This window comes from Macaca nemestrina, chromosome 4 (genome assembly GCF_043159975.1).
Source record: "Macaca nemestrina isolate mMacNem1 chromosome 4, mMacNem.hap1, whole genome shotgun sequence".
Classification (NCBI taxonomy): domain Eukaryota; kingdom Metazoa; phylum Chordata; class Mammalia; order Primates; family Cercopithecidae; genus Macaca; species Macaca nemestrina.
Window position 1 is genome coordinate 78,184,579 of NC_092128.1, and position 25,111 is coordinate 78,209,689.

General features: G+C 35.8%; 1 protein-coding gene across 9 annotated transcripts in view; it reads left to right on the forward strand.

Moving 5' to 3' along the window:
• LOC105475570 (UBAP1-MVB12-associated (UMA) domain containing 1) overlaps positions 1–25,111 on the forward strand; it is a 308,802-nt gene that overhangs the window by 99,264 nt on the left and 184,427 nt on the right. Inside the window, exon 3 of one of the 9 annotated variants that reach the window (XM_071094873.1) lies at positions 4,500–4,604. The exons of the other annotated variants lie outside the window; for them this stretch is intronic. Coding sequence (XP_070950974.1) covers positions 4,500–4,604 — 105 coding nt within the window. The remainder of the gene's footprint in view (positions 1–4,499; positions 4,605–25,111) is intronic. 9 annotated transcript variants of the gene reach the window in all.

Genomic DNA, 25,111 nt, shown 5'->3' on the forward strand with positions numbered 1-25,111 from the left:
GAGGTCAGAGCATACAAGGCTTGGTAGTTTGAATCTTGTTTTAAAGCACAATGGGAAATTATTGAAGGATTTTTAAGCAGAGGTTATGTTTGGGTTTTTTTTCTTTTCTTTTCTTTTCTTTTCTTTTTTGAGACGAAGTCTCACTCTCACCCACACTCGAGTGCAATGGTAGGATCTTGGCTCACTGCAACCTCCCACTCCTGTGTTCAAGCGATTCTCCTGCCTCAGCCTCCGGAGTAGCTGGGATTACAAGCATGCACCACCACGCCTAATGTTGTATTTTTAGTAGAGATAGGGTTCCTCCATATTGGTCAGGCTGGTCTTGAACTCCTGACCTCAGGTGATCCGCCCACTTTAGCCTCCCAAAGTACTGGGATTACAGGTGTGAGCCACCGCGCTGGCATGTTTGGGTTTTTTAAAAGACCTCATTGGTAGCTGGAAGGGAGAAAGGGTAGGAAGTGCCCTAAAGCAAAAAAAAGTAATCCAGGTGAGAGATGGTGGTGACTTGGATTAGGGACAATTCCCTCCCTCCCTCCCTCCCTGCCTCCCTCCCTCCCTCCCTCCCTTCCTTCCTTCCTTCCTTCCTTCCTTCCTTCCTTCCTTCCGCGCTCCCTCCCTCCCTTCCTCCCTCCCTTCCTTTCTCCCTTCCTTTTCTTTTTTCTGGTGAAAAGATACACATATATTTAGAATTAGCTAGCTGGACTCAGTTTAGATGATCCCAATTTTTTTTGGCAACATCCAAAGCATCGTAATCAGGAGCCAGTTGAATATAGGCCTTCTCTCCATCAGGCCGAATCAGGTGTTGACCTTGACTACATCAGTGTCATAGAGCTCCTTCACAGACTGTGATCTGGTTCTTGTTGGCTTTAACATCCACAATGAATACAAGTGTGTTGTTATCTTCTGTCTTCTCATGGCCAACTCAGTGGTCAGCGGAAACTTGATGATAGTATAGTGGTTAAGCTTGTTTCTCCTGGGGGCGCTCTTCGGAGGCTATTTGGGCTGCTTCCGGAGTTGCAGTGTCTTGGGCTGCTGGAAGGTGGGTGAGGTACGGAATTTTTTTTTTTTGGTGAGTGTGGACATCTTTCAACACTGCCTTCTTGGCCTTCAAAGCCTTCGCTTTGGCTTCAGCTGTAGGAGGGGCAGGAGCTTCCTTCTTCGCTTTAGGCGCCATCTTGTGAAAAGGGTCAGGACAATTTCTAGAAGGATTAAAAGATTAACACTGTTTTGTAATGAGCCTAAAAGAACCAGAATTTTCAAGTGATTTCTCATGATTGTCAACTAAAAATAAAGTAAATTTGAATAATCAAAGATTTGAAATTCTGTATTTATTTCTCTAAAATCAGCTTGATTGATGAGAAAGGTACTATTGTTTGACATTTTAATTTTTCCAGTTTCTGATATTGATGCTTTATTTTGTATAAAATGGAACTGTGGTAGAATATTTACTGTTCTGTCACAATAGACTTGCTTTAAATCCCATCAAAGTACTATATGTTCAAAATATAATCATGTTAAGGTAATAATTTTAAGTGTATTAGAAAATATTTGTGTAGAAATATTTATTGTAAAGCACATGCATTTTACACTCCATGCACTACGTTTTGTTTGGCCTCTATGTGTATATATGTATTTACATTCCTATTGAAACCCGAAGAAGGTGGTGTGTATTTAAATGTTACTTTTACTTTATTCACATGAGTGTGAATTTCTGTGTAAGTATGTGTCTAAAATTGGTTTAGAAACAACACAATCAGTTTTGGTCTGGTGGTGCAGGATGAAGTGTATATACATTTACATACTTACAAATAAGTTGCTTTGAAATTAAAGTAGGAGATTAAATGTCGTGTGAATTGTTATGCAAAATCTAAGCACAGCATAATTAGCAAAGGATAGTACAAATGCAATTTGTTAAAACCTGAATTGTAACAGTCAATTAATTTCCTCACAACATGAAATAGCAAAACAATTAACAAACATCATTTGTCAAAAACAGTGTTAAGGCCGGTTAAAGAACTACAGATATCAAATTTATAAATTATAACATTGAAAACAGAATGTTCAGTAGTGTTTAAAGATGTTTTGATATCGTTTACAGATTTTTTAACTGATTGATTTGTTTCAATAAATTTCCCAAAGTCATGTTAATACTTTCCCCTTATGTATGTTTGGGCTTATTAAACGTTTTAGATGTGAGATTTTCCTACTCTGGACAAAGTGAGTCTATTGGAGAAAGAATTCATTCATTATTAAAGCAGGGGAAAGTAAGCTAATATACATATATGTGTATATTATACATATACATATATATTTTCCATTCTCTTTAAAAAATATTGTGTTAAAATATATATAACAAAATTTTCCGTTTTAACCATTTACAACTGTACAATTTAGTGGTGTTAATTATATTTATGATGTTGTGAAACCATCACCACTGTCTATTTCTAAAGCTTTTCCATCACCCCAGAGAAACTATTTTTAAAATAAAATCTTTATTGAGATATAATTCATATACCATAGCATTAACCTAAAGTTTATGATTCAATGGCTTTTAACATATCCACACAATTGTACAACCATTACCATAGTTAATTTTAGAACATTTTCATCACCCCAAAAGAAACCTCTGTATCCATTAGCAGTTACTCACTATTTCCCCCAAATCCTCCTTCCCCTAGCCCAAGTCACTCAGGAATCTACTTTCTATCTCTATAGATTTGCCTACTCTGGGTGTTTCATATAAATGAAATTTTAAAATAGGTAGGTTTTGTGACTGGCTTATTTTATGTTTTCAAGACTTCTCTATGTTGGAGCAGATATCATTACTTCATTCATTTTTATTGTTGAATAATATCCTATTGTATGACTATCCCACATTTTATTTATCTATTCATCGATTGATGGACATTTATGTTGTGTTTGCTTTTTGGATATTATGAATAATGCTGCTGTGAACATTTGTGAACAGGATTTTGTGTAAACATGTATTTTCATTTCATTGAGTGTATACCTAGTAGTAGAATTGCTAGGTTATGTGGCAGTCCTATGTTTAACCATTCGAGGAACTGCCACACAGTTTTTCAAAGGGATTTGCTCCATTTCATAGTCTTACCAGCTGTGTACAAGGGTTCTCATTTCTCCACGTCCTGGTAACACTAATTGTTACTGTTGTTGGTTTTTTTTAAATTATAGTCATCCTAGTGAGTGTGATGTAGTATCTCATTGTGGTTTTGATTTACATTTACCTGATGGCAAATGATGTTGAGCATATTTTCATGTGCTTATTGGCCGTTTGTATCTTTTCACTGGATAAATGTCTATTCAGATATTTTATTTTTAAGTCATATTATTTGTCTTTTTATTATTGAATGGTAAGAGTTCTTTATATAGTCTAGATATAAGCCTTTCATCAGATATATATGATTTGCAAATTTTTTTTCCCATTCTGTAGGTTGTCTTTTCGTAATACAGTTGACACCTTACAACATGGGAGTTAGTGGCACTGACCCCCGTGCACAGTAAGAAATCTGTGTATAAGTTTTGACTCCCCCAAAACTTAAACTACTAATAGCCTACTGTTGACTGGAAGTCTTACTGATAACGTAAACAGTCTATTAACACATAGTTTGTATGGTATGTGTTTTATATACTGTATTCTTACAATAAAGCAAGCTAGGGGAAAAAAGATGTTATTAAGAAAAACATAGGGAAGAGGAACTATACTTCCTATTCATTAAGTGGAAGTGAATCATCACAAAGGTCTTCATTCTTGTCATCTTCACTGTGAGTAGGGTGAAGAGGAGGAGGAGGAGGGGAGGTTGGTCTTGCTGTCTCAGGAGTGGCAGAGGGGGAAGAAAATACATGTATAGTGGACTCCTGCAGTTCAAACCTGTGTTGTTCAAGGGTCAGCTGTACTTTCTTTTTGAGATTCTACTGTTGCTTCTCTCTGATTTCTAATTATATCATGACTTTATTTTGGGAAACTCTGACCTCCTTATGGGATGTGCCTATCAGTGATAAACTGAGAAAGGCTTCTGTGCTGGCCAAGTCCATTTCGTACCCCTTGGCTCTGTGCTGTAGAATTAAGGAAGCATTTATTTTGTTATCTGCTAATATACTAGACACTGTGACCAACTTTTGGGAATAAATATAAGATGGAAATCATTCTCAGTAAGCTTATAGTTGAGCGAACAGATCAGGGAAAGTTGAGTTATCAGGAAAATCACTGTGTCTTTATAAACCAAGGAGAGTTTATTTTGTTAGATTTATGATATTAACTTGCAGATTATAGAAAGAGACTCGAATATCACTGATTATATTATACTTCATGGTCTGTAAAAAGTAGTCTAGTACAATGACAAATGGTCTGTTTCCCCTCATTTCCTTTCCATTGCCCATCATTGGAGCTCTTTGCTCAGTCTCTCTGGGCCCTGGAAGTTTACATTGGTTCCTTATTCTTGTCTTTTCCTGGGCTGTTTCTTTTCTCTTTCCTTATCCAGGTCTGTCTGGGACCAAGACCTACCTTCTCATGGCTCACTACACCCTCAAACTTCTGGGCTCAAGAGATCCTCCCACCTCAGCCCCCAGAGTAGCTAGGACTACAGGTGTGTGGCACCACACTCAGCCAGCTGACTGGTGCCTTTCTGATTGTCTTTTTTTCCTCTTCAATTAGTGTAGTACTGTTAAACCTTGTGTCTTAGTTTATATTCTCATATTTAAATGCTTAGTTGCTCTCGTAGTTTGCATGCACCATAGAGTTTGTACTATTTACTTCTTTGGCGCACTGTGTGTGCAGCTGAGTAGAAGAAGCATGGTAAAAGCACAGTGTACTGTTCTAACTTTGCAAAGTCAGTTGAGAAAATGATAGAGGGAAGCACTTTGGGCAAATGGGCAAAATAGAGCAATGGGTTAGCAAATGCAGGAAATGATATAGGTAATTAAACAACCTGATATGTTGAGTTGAAGGCAAATAAAATATACAATTTTATAATTGCATTTTAGACTATTTAAAAATGCTCCTTCCTCTTATCCCCAGCCTTTTCATTAGATAAGCAGTTTTAGTTGCTAACCTGGAACTCATATATGTTTAAAGTCTTTCATTTCACACATGTTGCTTAAATATGTACATGTAGTTTTTGCCTTAGCTACTGGCCTAATAAAAGCCTCTTGTGAATGCTTATCACCTTGTAAAGTAGTTACCAGAGCTACAGTAAAATTTGCCTGCAAGTGAAAAGGCTTTGACTTCCCTAGAGGAAGAATAAAAAACATACGAGACAAATAGCAGCAACTAAAATTATCTGGTGCAGAATGTGGCAGAATGCCAGCCAAATGCCCTGTCCCTCAAATGTTTCACACCTTTATCTTAATTCGCTAAAAAGGCCACCTTGTTTAAAGAATTTCAAACACAACTTGAGAATGTCTTATTGTTGGCTTTGGCAGAGTTTACACATACAATCCTCTTTCTTATTGCTATCTTCAGGTATTAAGGCCCTATAGATTTAAGAGATTTAAAAAAAATGTTTATATTTCTTTTAAGTGGAGTGCATGTTTGTGTGTGTGTGTATGTGTGTGTGTGTGTGTGTGTGTATGTGAATTGTTACTGGAAGTTATTGCCATGTTTATTTTAGGTACTTCATACCTCTAATTAGAAATGATGTTTATTGTTAAGTAGGCAAAGTAGCCTTCAAGCGCATGGTGAGAAATAGTAATGAGATACTTTAGCCATTAGGCCATGAAGACTTTTCCCTAAATAATAGGGAAGGAATAAATCCTAGTATTGTTTTGGAGTTGCTACAGGAGAATAGAAGTTATTTAAGTGAGAGAGTTTCAGAAGGCCCCACTATAGTTAAGTATATTTAATTTAATTAGGTAATCAGTATTATTCTTACAACTATTAATGGCACCTCATTTGTTTAACACTTGCTATATCATAGAATATTTCAAAGTGCTACTTTATTTGATCCTTTCAGAAATCCCTAGAACAAGGCAGGGCAAATGTTTTCATCTTGGTTCATGGATGAGGAAAACCAAGGCTCAAAGATATGCAGTGACTTGGTCAAGGTCACAGAGTAGTAGAGGATGGCTCTCTTTCCATTACAGTGCCAGTCGGAAAGTGTCAAATCTTAGGTTACCGTGACACTTAGTAATTATGAAATATATTTTTTCCAAGAAACAATAAACATTTTAGGCAATTGAAGCTGCCAAGAAGGCTGCCAGAGGAGTAACTCAAAATGGAACAGAGATGGAGGTTTCTGGTCCTTTCATCTCTTGCACTGAGCCCACTAGGTCAGGGTTTCAGGAAATGGGAAATCATTGTTACTTGCTAGGTTGCCTTATTTCTCCATTTAATGGAGAACTTAGTCTTCATTATTTGCAGTTTAACAAATAATTTTCCTTAAAGGAAAAGAAAGTTTTGCCTGTGTTTTGGGGAAAATGTATAGAAATTAAATCTAAATCATTGAATTATTAGATGATGTGACATTTCTGAACCAAAAAAGTAGGAAAACAATGCATAATCATCTAATGAAGTATATGTTTTATGATTATATGTTATATGTTTCTTGTTTTGTTTTGTTTTTTGAGACGGAGTCTCGTCTGTGGTCAGGTTGGTGTGCAGTGGCATGATCTCGGCTCACTGCAACCTCTACCTCCCGGGTTCAAACGATTCTCCTGCCTCAGCCTCCTGAGTAACTGGGGCTACAAGCGCTTGCCACCACACCCAGCTAATTTTTTTTTTTTTTGTATTTTTAGTGGAGTCAGGGTTTCACCATGTTGGCCAGGATGGTCTTGATCTCTTGACCTCATGATCTGCCCGCCTCCCAAAGTGCTGGGATTACAGGCGTGAGCCACCACACCTGGCCTATGTTGTATTTTATAAAGTTATATGTTTTATTATTTACTTTTTATTATGTAATTGTTTATGTCATAAAATTATAATAATTCCTCAAACCAAATTATATTCCATAGATTATAACATATACATTCGATACACATTTGTAAAATAAAGATTTCTATAAATATGATAGACTAACAGTGATATTTTGAAATCTGCTGCTGCCACAGACCTAGATAACCATTCCCAGATTGGAATATAAATTAATCAATGGTCTTATTGTTAGAGCTGCTGTAATGTTTTGAGGGGAGCAAGTGAGGAAGGACTTATTTTTGGCTTAGATTTACATTTACAGCAAGGTTATCAACATTTTTCTGTGCTGATACATTAATATTAATGATATAATCATAATGCTGATTTACACATTTACAAAATTCCCATCTATTACCTTCATTCCTGTTAAAATATGATCTATCATGTTGTTCTTTGGGGGTTAGAAGTACATTTATAGACATATAAGTATATGTGTATATATGTATTTGTATATACAAAAATTTAAAAAAATTCTTTTATTTTTAGGAGCAAAAATTTGGGGGAAATAATGTAATATTTATCAGACGGATACTTTAGGATTTAGCTCTATCAGCCTGGAACCAGGCAGGGTCATCAGTAAGTCTAAGAACTGTCAAACTTCTCACACTCCTAACTCCCTCTTATATCCCTCTTCTTCTGGCTGTACTAGAGATATCCTATTACACATGATTTTCTTTTACTCTGGGCTCTTCTTCACCCAGATCAGTGTGATCGCATTGCACTGATTTCTGTATTTGCTTAAAAAAAATTTCCCTTAATAATGTTTTTACATTTTCTAGCATGAGCCTTTCCATACTTGGTATTGGTGTTTTATAATAGATCTGAGGAAAAATTTGTGGGGGATTCCAAAACAAATTCAATTTATCAGTTACTTATTTTAAATGTTAAAATAACCGCAACAATTTCACAATAAATAGAGTGAAATTTGATGTGCTAAATTAATTTACATGGTTTTGACACATTTTCCTTGAAGGACTCTTTTCTAGGTTTTTATAATCTCACCTAAGTGAGGGTACAGTGTGGTTTAATTACTTTCCAGCAGTGCACACTTTAATAGCCAATATTCCATGTGAAAGCTATGTGTCTTCTCTGGGTTTGAACTGTTTCTGCCTAATCCAAGGAAAAATATTTGAGGAACATTAGTTAATGCATTTTCCAGGAATGGGAGTGGGTAAGCATTTTTTTCATGGCTTATAGAATATTTAGCAATTTTAGCTTCCAGTACTTAATTTTATAGCGTTCTCAGTACTGGTGGCAAAGGCTTCCTTCAGAAAAGTGAGAAATTATGTGAATTCCCCTCTTGGCATGCTTAGGAAGGCAAGTCATAAATCTTTACTCTCATATTTTTCTAAAATAAAACTGGGCATTAATATTTGCTGTGATCTAATATGGAGATATGATGAAAAGATTTATAAAATAGCATATATTGAGATTTTTGTATGTTCTCATAAAAGGTGCTATAAATTGAAACATTTATTACACAGAAAACATCTAAGATAAGATTATTATTTTCCAGGATAGTTTATCTAAGTTCTGTAAAACTTTTAATAATGTAAGTAACTACTAATGAAAGGACATTATGTGTCACATTTGCATTCATAAATATCCATGAAGGATCTCTTTCACCAATGTTATTAAGTCTCAGTCCAAGACAAGGTCAGACATTGATTATGTTTGACATCTTAACAAAAGTGAATAGGGAAGATAAATATTCTTAATTATACTGCTAGAATGGTGAGAGGCCGTGGTCTATAATGTATGGTGTAATATATAAAGAGGAATATTAGCAAAATAGAATTATGGTCAATTGCAATTATAATAACTTATATTAAATATCTTCTACTACATACTAGCTCTTTATATATGTCTTATGTAATGTAATTTGAAGTAATATCTTAAGAAGTTTAGGTAGTATTTATACCCATTTGCCCAAATCTGGAAACAGAGTTTCCAAAAAATTAAATAACTTCCTTAAAGCTGCCCAACTGGAGTCCATTTCACATACATCAGGCTCTACTAAGCTGCTTGTCAGTCTTTGACTTCCTCATGATCAGAGATAGATATGGTATTGATAATGTACAAATTGTTTATTCGGCCCAGAAATGTGTTTGTGCTTTTAAATTTGAACTGATTATCTTTGGCAGTTTGAAATATACAGTACTCGATAGAAAATAGTAAAACTCCGCTCAAATTAGAATAGTTACCTGATTTCTTGATTATAGCTTCTTTAATGAATGCCCATTTTATATTATACATGGTTACATATTTTTCTTATATTTAACAAACACGTATACAACACTGCTGTGTGTAAGGCACTGTTCTAAGTAGTTACAAACATGAATTCATGTAATCCTCACCAGTATACCTATGAGGTAGGCACTATTTTATCCCCATTTTACAAATAAGATAAATGAGACACAGAGAGGTTAAGTAACTCGCTTAAAATCATACAGCTAGAACATAGCGGAGCTGAGATATAAATCCAGTCAGTTTGGCTGCAGAGTGCTCTTAACTGTATGTATTTTTCAGATATTTCAGAATTTGGTGAATTTGGTGAAAGCAATAATTGTTCTAATCCTATTGCTGGATTTAAAAGTAGGAAAGAGTAAACAGAGATAGCAAACAGTATCAATAAAATATTTAATAAGAAGTAATGACCCCCATAATACCTTGAAATTCCCTACATTAAAAATACAGGATGAATTGTAAAGAGAAACTGAAAACTAACTTTAACTGTGTTAAAAACCAGTTGAGACTTCTGCTTTATTTATCCATTTGATATTATGCAGGCTTCTCTTTGTGTATGTAGCTGAGCAATGTGAATATAATGCTGTCATTATTGTTTCCTGTGTTATACCACTAGTTACATTACTTCAGCTTATGAAGTACAGTATTGAGCTCTGTCAATGAATATTTCTCTCCCCAAGTAAATATATCATGATTTTAGCCCATATTTTATAAATGAGAGATAATTTTAATGAATGTGTGGGGCAAATAAAACTTTTAGAGTTGGTATGTTAAAATAGGGCTAAAGTTTCAAGAATTGTAGAGAGAGAGAGACTAGATGTGCCAATGGAAACAATGGATTGGTGAAATTGAAACTGAAGAAATTTCTGGTAAGTTAGAGATTTTGGTTAACTAAGATTTCAACCTTTGTGAATCTCAATTTTGGCAAAAATGAGGAATGTAAGCAATTCTAGTTTTGCAATGTAGAAAAGTCAGGGAAAGTAAATTAGACTTTGCACTAACCCTTCCTATAAGTATATGACACCCTGAAATTGAATGTTATATATGAGGGTGGAGGGACAGGTGGGAACAAACACCCAACTCCTCCTGGGCTTGAGCCAATGACCTTTGGCTTTAGTTGGATCTTCTAACTGCTATGTTTGCCTGTAATCAGAGGCAAATTTACCAGGAGCAAATTTACTGGGATTTAGGTTTCAGGACCTCTGACTTGCACAGACCTCCTCCAAGGCTCTGCAAGGACCTCTAGCAATGTGTTCACGTGATCATATCGTTTTGCAAAATTTGAAGAATTTAAAGGTATTTAAGCATTATTAGTTAAGACTGCTATCTTTTTTCTACTCTGACCGTCCTTCTATCACATTTCCTTACATGGGATTGCTTTGGAATGATCACAGGCATTTATCAGATCTGGCTAAAGGAAAATTGAGTTGAGAATATACAGCTTTAAACTATAGTTTAAAAGATATTTTGAAACATTTCAATAAGACAAGTGAGAAATTATAGACTCCTAATTTAGGCACATAGGGTTAATTATTTTCTCATTTTTGCACTTATTTATTAAAGAACTGAGATAATTTAGATAATGGAACATAAAACTAAAGCAACAAAGATGAATAATGAAATAAGTAGAAATTATTCAATATCAAATAGCATGTTGTAAAAAATAGATTATAACAAAAGCAGTAATTCATTGAAAAGTTTCTAATAGAGATAATAAATAGGCTTGATAGACTACTTGAAAACTTAGTTAATACAAAAAAGTGAATCATATGAATACACTGGGGAAACACTTAAGTTTCTTTCTGATTTAACCACAAAATACATATAGAGAAAGACAACATAAAATGTGATAATTTGTAACTATAATGAGCTTTATAATTAATGAGTATCTTCAATTCAGAGTATATAGATTAGTTGCCACATAACAAACTTTGAAATACCCTGAAATTTTGCAACTCATAAATGAAAAAAGTTTTATGAAAGTTTTCCCAAATTTTACAATGATCCTAAAAACCTGACATGAGTTGTGAAGTGAAAGAAGCTTTCCTCAACACATACTTCTCAAAATTCTTTTTATAGCATAATTAGAAGAGATACCAAATTGTTTTTTAATTTTATATGTGGAAAATTGTATTTTAAAATTGTCATTTGTCAAAATATGCATAATCAAAACTTTTAGAAAAAAGCATTATAGAGGTTTGTTGGAGAAATAAAAACAGGATGGTATTTTTCTGAATTTCATGATGTTTATTTTCAGCTATTTAAAATGTGTAATTTTTCTGTTCTATATATACTTCCACTCTCTCTTCTAATTTTGTATTCATAATTTTGTATTCTTTTCCTGTGAAAGGTCTAGAAAAGTTGCATAAGGTTCAGATACCCTACCACCTGGATCCACCCTGGTCTGTAGTTAATGGTTTCAAGCATGAAAAAATATATTTATTATGTAGCATACATATTCCAGAAGGCATAAAGTGAGAAGTAAAAGACCCCTCCTCCACCCTCATTTGTAAGCCCAAGAAGAAAATAACCTTCCTTATGTATTTTTTAAAAATTGTTGTAACATCATGTTTTTATTTATTTTAATTTTTGTGGGTACATAGTGGATGTATATATTTATAGAGTACCTGAGATATTTTGATACAGGCACACATTGTGTAATAATCACATCACGGAAAATGGGGTATCCATCCTCTCAAGCATTTATCCTTTGTGTTACAAACAATTCAATTCTACTCTTTAGTTATTTTAAAATTTACAATTAAATTATTGTTCACTATAGTCACTCTGTTGTGTTGTCAAATACTTGGTCATATTCATTCTATTATTTTTGGTACCCATTAACCATCCCCATCAATACCCCCAACTCCCCACTACTCTTCCTTGCCTCTGGTAACGATTCTTCTACTCTCTATTTCCATAAGTTCAATTGTTTTGTTTTTGAGATGCCACGAATAAGTGAGAGCATGCGATGTGTGTCTTTCTATGCCGGCTTATTTCACTTAACATAATGACTTCCAGTTCTATCCATGTTGTCACAAATAACTGGATGTCATTCTTTTTTATGGCTGAATCGTATTCCATTGTGTAAAAATACCACGTTTTCTTTATCTGTTCATCTGTTGATGGGTGCTTAGGTTGCTTCTAAATCTTGGCTCTTGTGAACAGTGCTATAACAAACATGGGAGTGCAGATATCTCTTCAATATACTGATTTTCTTTCCTTTGAGTATATACCCAGCAGTCAGATTGTTGGATCATATGGTAGCTCTATTTTTAGTTTTTTGAGGTACCTGCAAATGGTTCTCCATAGTGGTTATACTAATTCACATTCCCACCAACAGTGTACGGGCCTGGTGTGGTGGCTCATTCCTGTAATCCCAGCATTTTGGGAGGCTGAGATGGGTGGATCACCTGAGGTCAGGAGTTCGAGACCAGCCTGACCAACATGGTGACACCCTGTCTTTACTAAAAATACAAAAAAATTAGCCGGGTGTGGTGGTGGGCGCCTGTAATCACAACTACTCAAGAGGCTGGGGCAAGAGAATAACTTGAACCTGGTAGGCGGAGGTTGCAGTGAGCCAAGATCATGCCATTGCACTCCAGCCTGGGCGACAAGAGCGAGACTCCATCTCAAAAAAGAAAAAAAAAACAACAAAACAAAACCAGTGTACAGGGGTTCCCTTTTCTTCACTTCCTCTCTAGCATTTGTAATTGCCTGTCTTGTGAATATAAGTCATTTTAACTCAGGTGACATGATATCTTATTGTAATTTTTGTTTGCATTTCTCTGATGATCAGTGATGTTGAGCACCTTTTTATGTGGCTGTTTGTCATTTGCATGTCTTCTTTTGAGAAATGTCTAATCAAATTGTTTGCCCATTTTAAAATCAGGTTATTAGTTTTATTTCCTACAGAGTTGTTTGAAATGCTTATATGTTCTGGTTATTAATCCCTTGTCAGATGAGTAGCTTTCCTTATGTATGTTTTACAGTTGTTTAGATCCGCTTTGCTCGGTAAGGTGTGCACTAACCAGCCACATGTAGCTATGGAGAACTTGAAATGTAACAAATGTAGTGATTTTTTAATTTTCATTTCATTAATGTTTAATTTTAATTCAGTTTACATTTAAAATGAATAATTCCATTGTTGGAAAACCTCTAAGTATATTTAAAACAACTTGGGTATGTGGATTTATTTTCTTCAGCTGTAAATTTTCTAAAATCCAAAGGATATCACTACAGTATATGTACATGTGGTGTGTCTGTGTATATACATATTTTTTTTCCACAAACAGGATCATACTCTGCCTCTTAGTTTTTCGACTTAACCGTATGATTGCACATCTTTTCACAGCAACTTACAGATTTATTTCATTTAGTTATTAGCAGTATAATATTCTCTTCTGTTTTGATAGTCTTTTTTCATACAGCTGCTGGGGTAATTCTTTTTGATTTAGGTATAAGTGAGATCATGTCACTCCTTTGTTCACAACCCTCCAGCGGCTTCAGATCTATCTCAAAATTAAATTCCAAGTCTTCACTCCACATCGAATGCCTGCCTTGATCTGTTTTCTCACTGCTATTTTGCTCAGTTCAGGCTGTGTTGGACAGCTATTAATCTGTAATGTGGGGATTAGACACGAATATTTTATTCTTCAAAAAATCCATCAGAAATGTTATTTAGTAAAGCAGAGACTTTCCATGTGCAAAATTTAAGGTCTTGTTTAGTGTCTCGTTTATTTGACCACTACCAGTTCCTTTTAAAGACACCCCATTTTTCCTTCCCAATAGCACTCACTGAAGTAATATGAACCTTGTTAACTGTAGTAAAAAATGATGCAGACTCTCTCTAATCAAGAGCTCATTTACAAGAGGAAATGGTGTTATGGTAGATAGCTGAAGTATACTATGCCTTAAGAATTTGTTGCTTCTTTCTTGCTAGATTGAATTTCAGAATTCAGAGTCTAAATTTTCTCTTTCACATCTGGTGGCACTTTTTAAAAAATCAGTGTGCAAAAAAGTGTGCTTCCTCTTTATGCCACTCACTACAGTCCAGCCTATGCCAGGCTTAAAGAAAAGGCTTTTGTATTGGCAAAGACACTCCAAAATGGTTTCCAAGCACATTAAAAGTCAAGGAGAGTTTTGCAGAAAAATTTAAGATTAAAAAAAAAATCCAAGTGGTTACAAGTTAAGAAACCATTTTTAAAATTAAGCAATGACTACCAAAAACATGCTGGCTAAGTGTGTATATAATGTTAGCATTCCAGTGCCACTAGTGCAAGGCAGACTCCTATGAGCTATTTAAACGTAAAAGTTAAGAAGGTAGAATTTTAGAAGTTTTAATGATTATTTGAAAGCTCAAGGGATTATTTTACAAGATATGGTGATAGTTATAAATATGTGGACTGATACACACTTATCACTAAATAAATGTTTTAGGTGAACATGTGAATAAACAAGTGAACCACATTGCTTGGAATAAGTAGTGTTTGTTAGAGCTCTGAGCCCTGGGAGAGGGGGACTCAAGAAATCAAGAAGACTTAATCAGAAAGAAAGGACTATGAAGTGATATCAGAGTGAATGCTACAACTAGGCATAGTGTGAAGTCAGACTCCAAAGGGTAAAGATGATTGTTGGAAAATGAACATAGCCTTTTCTGTGTAAGATCAGGCAAGTAACCACCCCAGTTTGGAGTTATCATGAAATCAGACTTGAGGACATGTGGATTTACACCTGGTGAATTGACCAAAAAAGAGCTTGTTAATGTGCCCAGAGAGTTGAGAATTAAAGTGTGAGTGGGTCTGAACTGAGTATTGTTTGCGATTATTTATGAAGAAAGTGACAGAAAATCTAGCTAATCCTGGCTTAAATGAAAAAGGGTGTCTGTTGACACATATAACCAAACAGTCCGTGGGTTGGACTGACTTTGGGCATATCTTGATTTAAGGTTCTAAAGATGGCCCGGGATCTTATTCTTTGTGTGCACGCCTCATCTTCAGACCAGCTGCCCCTTTCTGGTGGCAAGATGGCTACAGCAGCTCCAAGCCCCTTACTCTGTTCTTTGATGAATGTGCTGGTCACTATTGTCTCCCACATCATGGGTTGCTTTTTACTAGATGTCTCTTGATTAAAAAGTTTTTAATGTTAATGTTAAGTTTCTCAATCTGTTTCCCTTTTGGTTAGCACTTTCTGCTGTGCAAGTAATCTTTGCCTCGCCCATGATCAAGAAAATATTCCCTTATGTAATCTGCTAGACACTTTACTGTTTTACCAATCATATGTAGAGTTACAGTCTGCTCAGAATTCCTTAAAGTCCGGGTGATTCTACTGGGCAGCCAGGGTTGAAGACCTCGGGCTTTGACGTTGCTGAGTTTTTCTGGGAGTCTTGGGCACTGCTACAGTGTGTGGTACCTGCTTGCCTGAAAGGGAAGTACCAGTTTGATAGAATAGCTACACATTGATCTGTTTTGTGGTAAACTAATATGCTCCTTCTTTGTTTTAAAGGAATGGGATTTTGCCTTTCTTTGAGACATGAGTTACTACTTTTATTAATAGATGAATGATGTAAATGTGTTAGTTGTTAGTAAAAGGAGAAAAATCCAGAGAGAGTATATATTCATAAGCAACTATCAATTATATTATGTATTCAAGGTGTCATCTTGGATTCTGAGATGTTGAGACTCTTCAACTTCAGGACTTCCTGATCCTTTATTTTCACATTTTTTCACTCTATGAGGTATCCAAGATGTGAGAAAATAAAATTATTCCAGATGGCGTTCCTTTTCTCATTTTTTAGAATGTTTCCATCTAATCCTCTCTCTCAAAAGAAACATTCCCCTTGGAATTGCTTCTGTTATTATTTGTATTCATTTTTAAACCTTGACAACCATGTGAACATAGTACAGGTGGTTTTTTTAAGAGAATGATCTATAAAGTAAAGTTCTTTGTGCTGTATTGCAGAAGGAGAAATACTTACACTACAAAAGTAAAGCTACTTTAATCTCATTAAACATGCTTTGGAGCCAGATGTGAGGTAACTTTTTTGAAGAGTTAATTTACAGATATTTGGTCATTCTCATTTTAGATAGAAAAGCACGTTAATTATTATCTGGATCTGATTAGACTCCTGATTCCACTACTTGCTAGCTGTGGGGCCTTGGCAATTTCTTTAGCTTCTCTGAAATGAACATGGTAGCAATTCCCACGTTTAGGGATGTTGTGTGGATTAAGTAGAGAATGCAGAGAATGCAGAAAAAGCTCAAAGCGTTCATGCCTGGTACATAATATATGCCCACTAAGTCTTAGTTATGCTGTTGGTTCCACTCCTGCTACCATTCCAGAGGCTGCAGCAGGGTTCTGTGTTGTGTGGTGTTTGATCCTGTCTTCTTATGATTTGTCTAGAGTGGAAGTTTTGGGGTAGGTGGCACTCATAAAACAGAAATGCAACAGTTGAGGGAGGAATCTGGGATGTGGTTTATTTAAGATTTTTTAAATGTGCTTGCTTGGTTGGGTTTTTTAAAAATTATTTTTAAATTATTATTATTATTTTTAATTAGAGACAGGGTTCTCCCTATGTTGACCAGGCTGGTTGTTGAACTCCTGGGCTCCAGCAGTCTTTCGACCTCAGCCTCCCAGTGTGCTATGATTACGGACATGAGCCACCACGTTTGGTCTTGGCTGGATCTTTCGTTTGTTTTTCTTACCTTATTTGGAGAACTAGAGGCGTCTTTGCTTTCCCTTTTTCTCACATAGCCTATCCCAGTGGTCTTGAATCATTCCCTGTGTAGACTGCCCAATTCTTTATTTCCCTCTGTTTATGCTGAATTTTTATAGTAAAGGTCTTAAAAAAGTGTAAAAGCTGTTTTTACCAATCTTTTCATCTTTAAATTTTATTGCATAATAATTAAGCTTTACAGAAGTTATAAAGTATAATAGAACCAACATCTACGTACCTACCATCCAGCTTTAGAAAGAAAACATAATGGGTGGATACTGTGGAAGCTGCCTGTGTACACCTTCAGCCCCCACTGAAGTAGCCATTCTTTCCCATGCCATTTTCTTATACTTTTACCATATATGGTGTGTAATTCCAACCTATTTGTAGTACCATTTTACTTATTTAAACATTTTATATAAGTGTTGTCATTTTCTTTGTATTCTGCAATTTGTCTTCTTATTCACTGTTGCATTTTTCAGATTTATACCTGTTGATATTTGTAGCTCTAGTTCATTAATTTTGACTACTGTGTAATGTTTCTTTGTGTGAAGATACCACAATTTGTCCTTTCTCCGAGTACTGGGCATTTACGGACACACTCTGTCTCTCCACCTTGTTAGAGACAGTACTGCCACAAAAGTTTTTGTACATATCTTCTTCATGGATCTTTGTAGCTTTGGTTTTGTTGTGTTTGTTTTTATACAGAAAATGAATTCTCTGGGGACTAGTCACATTCTGTGGGCCTCAGATTTTTCATCATAACATTGAACTAGATCTTTTCTAGCTCAAAATTGCACTTCTTATATGGTTATTTAAACTGGATAGCTTGAATTACTGGCTTTTGTTGTTTGTATTACCTCACAGGCCCATTAGTATATCTCCTCAGTAGATTATGCAGGATATGGATTTTACTCTGACATGGGATAGTTCCATTTTGAGCATTTTTGAGGACGAAAGTATATGTAGTATTAGAAACTATCATTAAGCAGGACACAAGACACTAAACCTTCCTTCTCCCCAAGTTTGTTTATCTTTCCTGGAATCTATAGGAATTACAACTGCTATTAATTTGGAATAAACATATAAATAATATATTTTAAAGTATGTTGGCTACATGTGCTGGGTCACCTTCATCTGGCATCAGCCTGGACACAGGACTCAGGCCCTCTCCTTGATTCCACAAGAGTCTGGTTACATCGAGCATTTTGCGCCCTCTTTAAACTTGACTGAGAATGTACAAGGCCACAGGCTTACAGCATTCTATTTTTCTTTTTTCCTTTCTTTTTTGCTTCATACATAAATGAAAATCTAATGTAAAATTATAAATAGGAAAAGTACTATCATGAAGAAAAAGGTACTAGGGAACCTGAAACAAGAGATTAAAACTGATTGAAAGGATCTAGAAAGGAGTCTTGGAGGAAGGCAAATTTAAGGTGGTCCTTTGGGGCTGAAGTCCTTAAAGGTGTATGACAATTAGACATGCTTGTAGGGAAGAAGGAGGAATGGAGATGCTTTCCAGGCAGAGGAAAGATATACGAGGGGAAAAAGTATAAGACAGTGACATATTCAGGGAACAGCAAGAGAAGTGGCTCAGACCTTTCTGGGAGGAAGTCTGCCGTATTATCCCCCTTCTACCCTAACTTAGGCAGTGTTAAAACATGGCTGCATATTCTTTGACCCTCTCCTGTTGAAAAGTTGTGTCGACGCCCCCTCCTCTTGAATCTGGACAAGCTCATGACTGCCTCAGTCAATAGAATATGGCCAAAGAGACCCTGGCTTACAAGGGTCAGCTGCAAAAGGCCATGTGACTTCTGCTTTGTTTACTGGAACACTTGCTCTTGGAGCTTGGAGCCACCATTTAAGAAGTCCAGCCAGCTGGAGGCCATCATGCTATAGAGGCATGTGTATAGATGATCTGGCTGACATTCCCAGCTGAACCCAACTTTCTAGCCATTCTACCAAATATGAGTGAAGTTGTCCTTCACCTGCTTTCTGACTACCAGTACCCTAGAGCAACCTTTAACATCACTACACAGAACAGCAGAAATGCTCAAGCTCTGCCCTAAGTTTTGACCCACAGAGTTGTGAGATATAATAAAAATAATCATTGTCTTGAGTTGTAAGTAGTTTGTTATACACCAATAGATAACTGGAATAAACGAACCAAAGCCAAAGTGAGGGGATTTTTCTTTAGATGCTTGCTGAAGACAATGTTAAGTCATCCAGAAACCTCTCCCTGGAATATACTACCGAATGTAATTTAGAACTTCTGCCAGGAAGACTGAGTTTGGAGAGCATTCGAGGCGGAGGGAATGACATGAACAAAGACAGCAAGGCAGGGAAGGACAGGACATATGTAAGGTAGAGAATAATTAGGTTCAGCTAGGAGTAGGGCACCTCTTGGGAACAGTGAAAGAATAGACTAAAAGAGAAGGTTAAGGACATGCTATGAAGGGCCTTGACTGTGAGATTGAAAAAAATAACATAGTGCCACTGAAGATTTTTTGAAAAGTTGTACTAGCAAAACAGTACTTTTGGGATTTTTTTTAAATGCTTGTAGGATGGACTGAAGTATGAAGAAATTAGGGGATCAGTTTGGAAGCTATTGCAGGATATTATGTGAATCTCATTTATGGTAGCTGCAGCCAGAATGAAAGCTTGAAAATAGATGGAAATACTGTGGGCAAGGCCACCACTGACCTACTTAGTACATTTTGTGAATTAAAAAAAGGTCCCCCTAGCTGGGCACGGTAGCCTACGCCTGTAATCCTAGGACTTTGGGAGGCCAAGGTGAGTGGATTGCTTGAGCCCAGGAATTCAAGTCCAGCTCAGGCAACATGGTAAAACCCTGTCTCAACAACAACAACAACAACAACAAAATTAGCCAATATGGTGGTATGTGCCTGTGGTCCCAGCTACTCGGGAGGCTGATTTGGGAGACTCACTAGAGCCCAGGAGGTCAAGGATACAGTGAGCTGTGATCTTGTCACTGTACTCCATCCTGGGTGATAAAAGTGAGCCCTAACTCAAAAAAATAAAAAATAAAAAAACAAAAAAGTGCCACTTCTTTAAGACATTTTACTTCCATCTGTTAGAAAATTGTTGTAATATGTTTATTAGAATAAGACACTTGACTGCCCTCTGCTGGAAAATTATTAAAGATATGTCTTTGGTTTGAATGCTCCTCCCCTTTTCACATCCTTGTGCAGTACACAACCTGTGTTACCATGCCTGTGACCCTAATTTTGTGGGTGCGAGTGATAGGACTTGGTATTGGATCACATTTGTCGTTAGAAGGAAAGGAAGAAACCTCTGGTCTGGATGGTAGGAAGGTTAGTAGCGACATTAATAGAATTAGAACTTATTCTTGGGGCATAGATTTATAAGGCAGAATCATTCTTTACATGGAAAGACACTCATTTTCTTATTTATTGATCCCATTGTTTGCATTTACTCAGTAAGAATTTTGATACCTTTTCTTCTAGATCTCAGCTTTCCCCCCTTGTGACATCTGAGAATGTTGACCAGTTCCTCTTTTGTATTCCACACACCTCTCTCTTCTGTATCTTTTCCTTCTATTCTGTATGTTGCTTCTTATCAGTCTCCTTTGCTGGCCCTTTTCCCTCAGGTTTCCATTCTTGTGCTTTTTTATACAGTGGGTGCTCAATAAATGTTTGTTGAATTGAATTGCATTGCTTTTGAAAGATCAGTTGCAGGTTTTTCAGGAGACTGATTCATAGGCAGTTAGGGACTAAGGGAGTGCCAGAATTCGGAAAGTAGAAACCTATCCTAAATACAGTTCCTTGTTTGGGGATGTATTTTTTACACAATAGGTCAGTCTTCCTTGGGGAATATCTGTACTGTTGATCCGTTCATCATTGTTCAGCAGTGACAACACCAGGAGAACAAATTATTTACATTGGCTGTGTCATATGGGTGTGTCTAATTCGGAGAACTTTCAAACAAAATAATGAAGCTTCCCCAGCTTCTAACTTGGGAAGTATGAAAAGTTACTTAAAAAAAAAAAATCTTGACTCTTATTTAAGCACATCAGTGACTGATGAAGTCATAATGTATTTTAGTATTTTCATTTGAGGTTTCTTGCTAACATTCTTACCACTGCTACCACTAACCCCACCCCATGTGTGTAAGTTACTTTTCCTTTCATTTTTCATGGGTCTTGTGTGTTAAGGCAAACTCAAGAACTTTGCTCTTCTGATAACTTAACATTGATTGTGTGGCTGCTTTGTGCAAATTGCTGTGGGATGCCTCATGGAAATTACAAAGGTTTCCTTTGCTTCTGCCCTTCAGGAGAGACTTGCTTAGTGGGAGAAGTAGATGCATATGCAACTGCTCCAGGGCAGGCAATGACAAGGGTCATAACATAGTGCAGACAGAGACAGGATTCCCTTAGAGCGATGTAAACATCACTCGAAGACTGAGCCACATATATGGACTTGCCATATTTCTTTCCTAAATTGCATACTTAACTCTTCACTTTCCTGGGTTGGATTAGAATTTGTTTTCATCGAAGGCTTCATGAGTCAAAAGCACATTATATATATTTAAGATTTAATGGATTTAATTTGAAATGCATTGAATAACATTAATTTTAGCAGATTTGATTTTTTAAAACGCTTTTAAGCTGGCACTCTCAAAATAGAGAAAATCAGAGTGATATTAAATAAACAATGATATAAAACAGGAGTTTTATGTTGATGTAAACCTAGTATTTAGGAAATAAATATCCTGAAATTCCCTAGCCAAGTTATATTTTTAAATGTTTTGAGCACAGGAAACAAGTTATAAACAGCCTAGTAGGGAAAAATGTATATTACTATCATAAACATAGGTAGTATTTAAAATATTAAATATGGATCATTGATATTTAATTGAAGTGCTTTTTATTTAATTAAAGCCAATGACATTTTAAAATTATTTCTTTGTTTATTAATTTTTCTTCAATTAAATTTTAGCCTGTATTTTAGATACAAGGGGTACATGTGCAAGTTCGTGATATGGGACTATTGCATAATGCTGAGGTTTGGGGTGTGGATCCCATCACCTGGGTAGTGAGCATAGTACTCAATAGATGGTTCTTCAGCCCACATTCTTCTCCCTTCCCCACCCCCAGTAGACCACAGTGTCTGTCATTCCTGTATTTATGTCCCTGTGTGCTCAATGTTTAACTCTCATTTATAAATGAGAACATGCAAAGCCAATGACATTTTTACAGTCATTGGAGTCACAAAGACATTTGAATTTTAAAAATTTAAATGTATTTAAGATTGAAATATAGGCCAGGAGTGGTGGCTCATGCCTGCAATCCCAGCACTTTGGGACGCCGAGGCTGGCAGATCACCTGAGGTCAGGAGTTCGAGACCAGCCTGACCAACATGGAGAAACCCCGTCTCAACTAAAACTGCAAAATTAGTTACAAAATTAGTAGAGTGATTTATGTAATAAGTAAACAGTTCAGGTTTACTTGACTTAATAGCATGATGATTTACAGCTTTTACTTAGATTCATTCTAAGATGAAATAATACAGCCTCTAAGAAGATATATTATCTGGTTTTCCTTTGCATTTTCATTAAAAATCTAAAATTAGAAACGAAGTATGTCAACTAGTTTTAGAAATGATAGTAAATTGGGAAGCATTTCAAATAGCAATAGAAAAGAAGATACCAAAAAGTTTTAGAAATGTCATAGGAAATAGTGAGATTCCGCCTAAGAAAATACGAACTAATACATATAAGAACGAATAATCTGAAATAGATATTTAATGAGAGACAATGCTTAGCAGTAATGAAAGGGAGTCAGGTGCTATCAGACAGCAAAGCAGATATGAGGTTACAGTGTGATATGGCAGTCACAAAGAACCGTTGCCATTTCGGGGGGGTCATCTTGCAAGCTCATTACAATAAAGCAGGGAAGCAGAAATCTCTTACAAGTTGTCAGTATTTAAGACCACATTTGTCTTATATCAACTTAAGAATGTCCAGACCCATAGCTATCAATATATTGAGTGCTGAAAAAATAGAAGCTGCAGTTCTTAGAACAGGGGAGAATTTAATGTAATAAAAATAATTTTTAAAAATAAAATTGCTTTGGTTAAGTAGTAAAGCAATATGAAGTTATACAGTGGATATAAGCAACTTGTTGGAAGACAAATTTGTTTAGATGAAGCTGAGACTATGGAAGGTGAGAGTAGTGTGAACTCGTTCATAGGCAGTTCTCAATACCTAGGCCAATTAAGCAGATAGTGAAATCGCATCTTAAGGCATTGATGGGAGCTGGATCACTTGAGGTAAGTTTGGACTGTATGAGGAACTCCATTAGGTAACAGTGCCAGAATTGATTGGAAGCAGTGTGTTTTAAGAATGAGATCATATTTTTAATGTTGTCTATACTGGTCTGATTACTCTGCCTCTTGTTTACAATATGTGATTCAGTGTATATACTCAAGAACTATTCTGATGTCTTTGCCAGGGTACCCTGCCCTTTCTCCAAGCACCCTTTTTGATCTTGGCTTCTAGAATTTCTTTGACTGCTTTACCTCTGATCTCCAAAACTGGCCTGCTGTTTTCTTTTGAAAGCACTTCCTTCCCTGTATATACCTGCTGTATCTTAGCTCTGATCGTGTTTGTACTTCAGCTGTCACTGCCTACTACTGGTGACGCCTCTGCTCTAATTCTTCATATCATTCTTTTTCTTTTTTAAAGGACTTAGAAAATCAGGTATTGTCTTAAGTTGTCTTTCAGTGTTCACACACTTAAATTATTGAAGTCCTGTTTTTAGTGTTCCCTTCCCAAATCTGACAAATATATAGCTTTCTACTTATGCCAGTGAGGACAACATCTCACTGATCAAAAATCTCAAGTTCCTTCACCCATATCTCATCAGTTCACTCTATATATCTGTCTCTTCTGTGTCTGTCCTTTTTCTTCCAGTAGCCAAATGTTTAACCTGGTCTTGAGCTGTGTCTCTCAAAATACTCCTTTTGCTTCAAGTGCAGTACTACAGTGTTTAAAAATAATAATATTAAATCAATCATACCATTGTTTCAGAAACTATTGATGACTTATAAAAAGTTCTAATTCTGATTAAATTTTGATTTTTGGCTACTCTCTTATTTAAAATCTTATGAAAAGTAAATTTATCATATTAAACAAATTTAGTAATTTTGGTAGCTTAGTATTAAAATCCTAAAATTTACTTTTTAAAATTGAAACTGTTTAGGTCATTGACTTTGTTTACTTTTACTGACCCATTCATTTCTTGACTTTTGTCTCTGTGTCAGGGATTGAGGTAGGCCTGCCCTGAGGATTGTGAATGAGGTGTGGTCTTTGGCTTTAAGAAGCTCACATTCTTGTTATGAGCAATACTTTTGTTGATTGAGAAATCATTAATATGTTTAGTCAATATTTGTTGAGCTTCAAACTCTCTGTTAGGTACTGGGGATACAGTATGCTAAGCAGGAGGGGAAACTGGGATCTACAGGCTTATTTAGTAAGCATATATCCATCTGGTTTTATAAATAGAATGTTCTACTCAAACTTTTAGGAATAATTATTTCCCTCTATTTAGTATCTGGGTTTTTTTTTCTTGAATATTTATTAATTGCTTAGCCAACTAAGTAGTCCTTTTATATACAACAAATGGTAGAGCAGTTCTCCTCAGTTACATATCATTGTAATAGTGGAATAAGAATTGTAATCAGAATTAGCCTTCTGGCCATTTGTTTGGGATAGATCTTCTGTTAGAATCCAAATATGGCAGATAGGATCCAACTGTAGCAGTTTTCTTCTTTTAATGTAACAGTGATTGTGCTAAAACATAAGATTATAATAGAGCAGCCTTGCCAATAGCAGCAAAATTTACTTGTCTGTTTTTCTCCCAGAGTACATGTGTAGTTAATCAATTTTTAAAAATACATTTTACTACAAGTTATTGCTTATTCCAGGCATGCCCAATGACATGCTATTTGTTACTTCTTTCTGCAGATCCACAATTTATATTAGGAAATAAAACTTTTACTGTTTAACATTAAAGTTCATCTGATTAATAAACTGATATTGCCTCAGGTTTCAAACTCCATAGTGAATAAAATAGGTCCTCGTGTAGTTTAGAAAGAGTACACCAGCTGCAAGTCCAGAAGATACTTGCTGTTACTCACATAATAAAAGAACTTCCAAAGCCTTATAGTTTACACATTCATAAC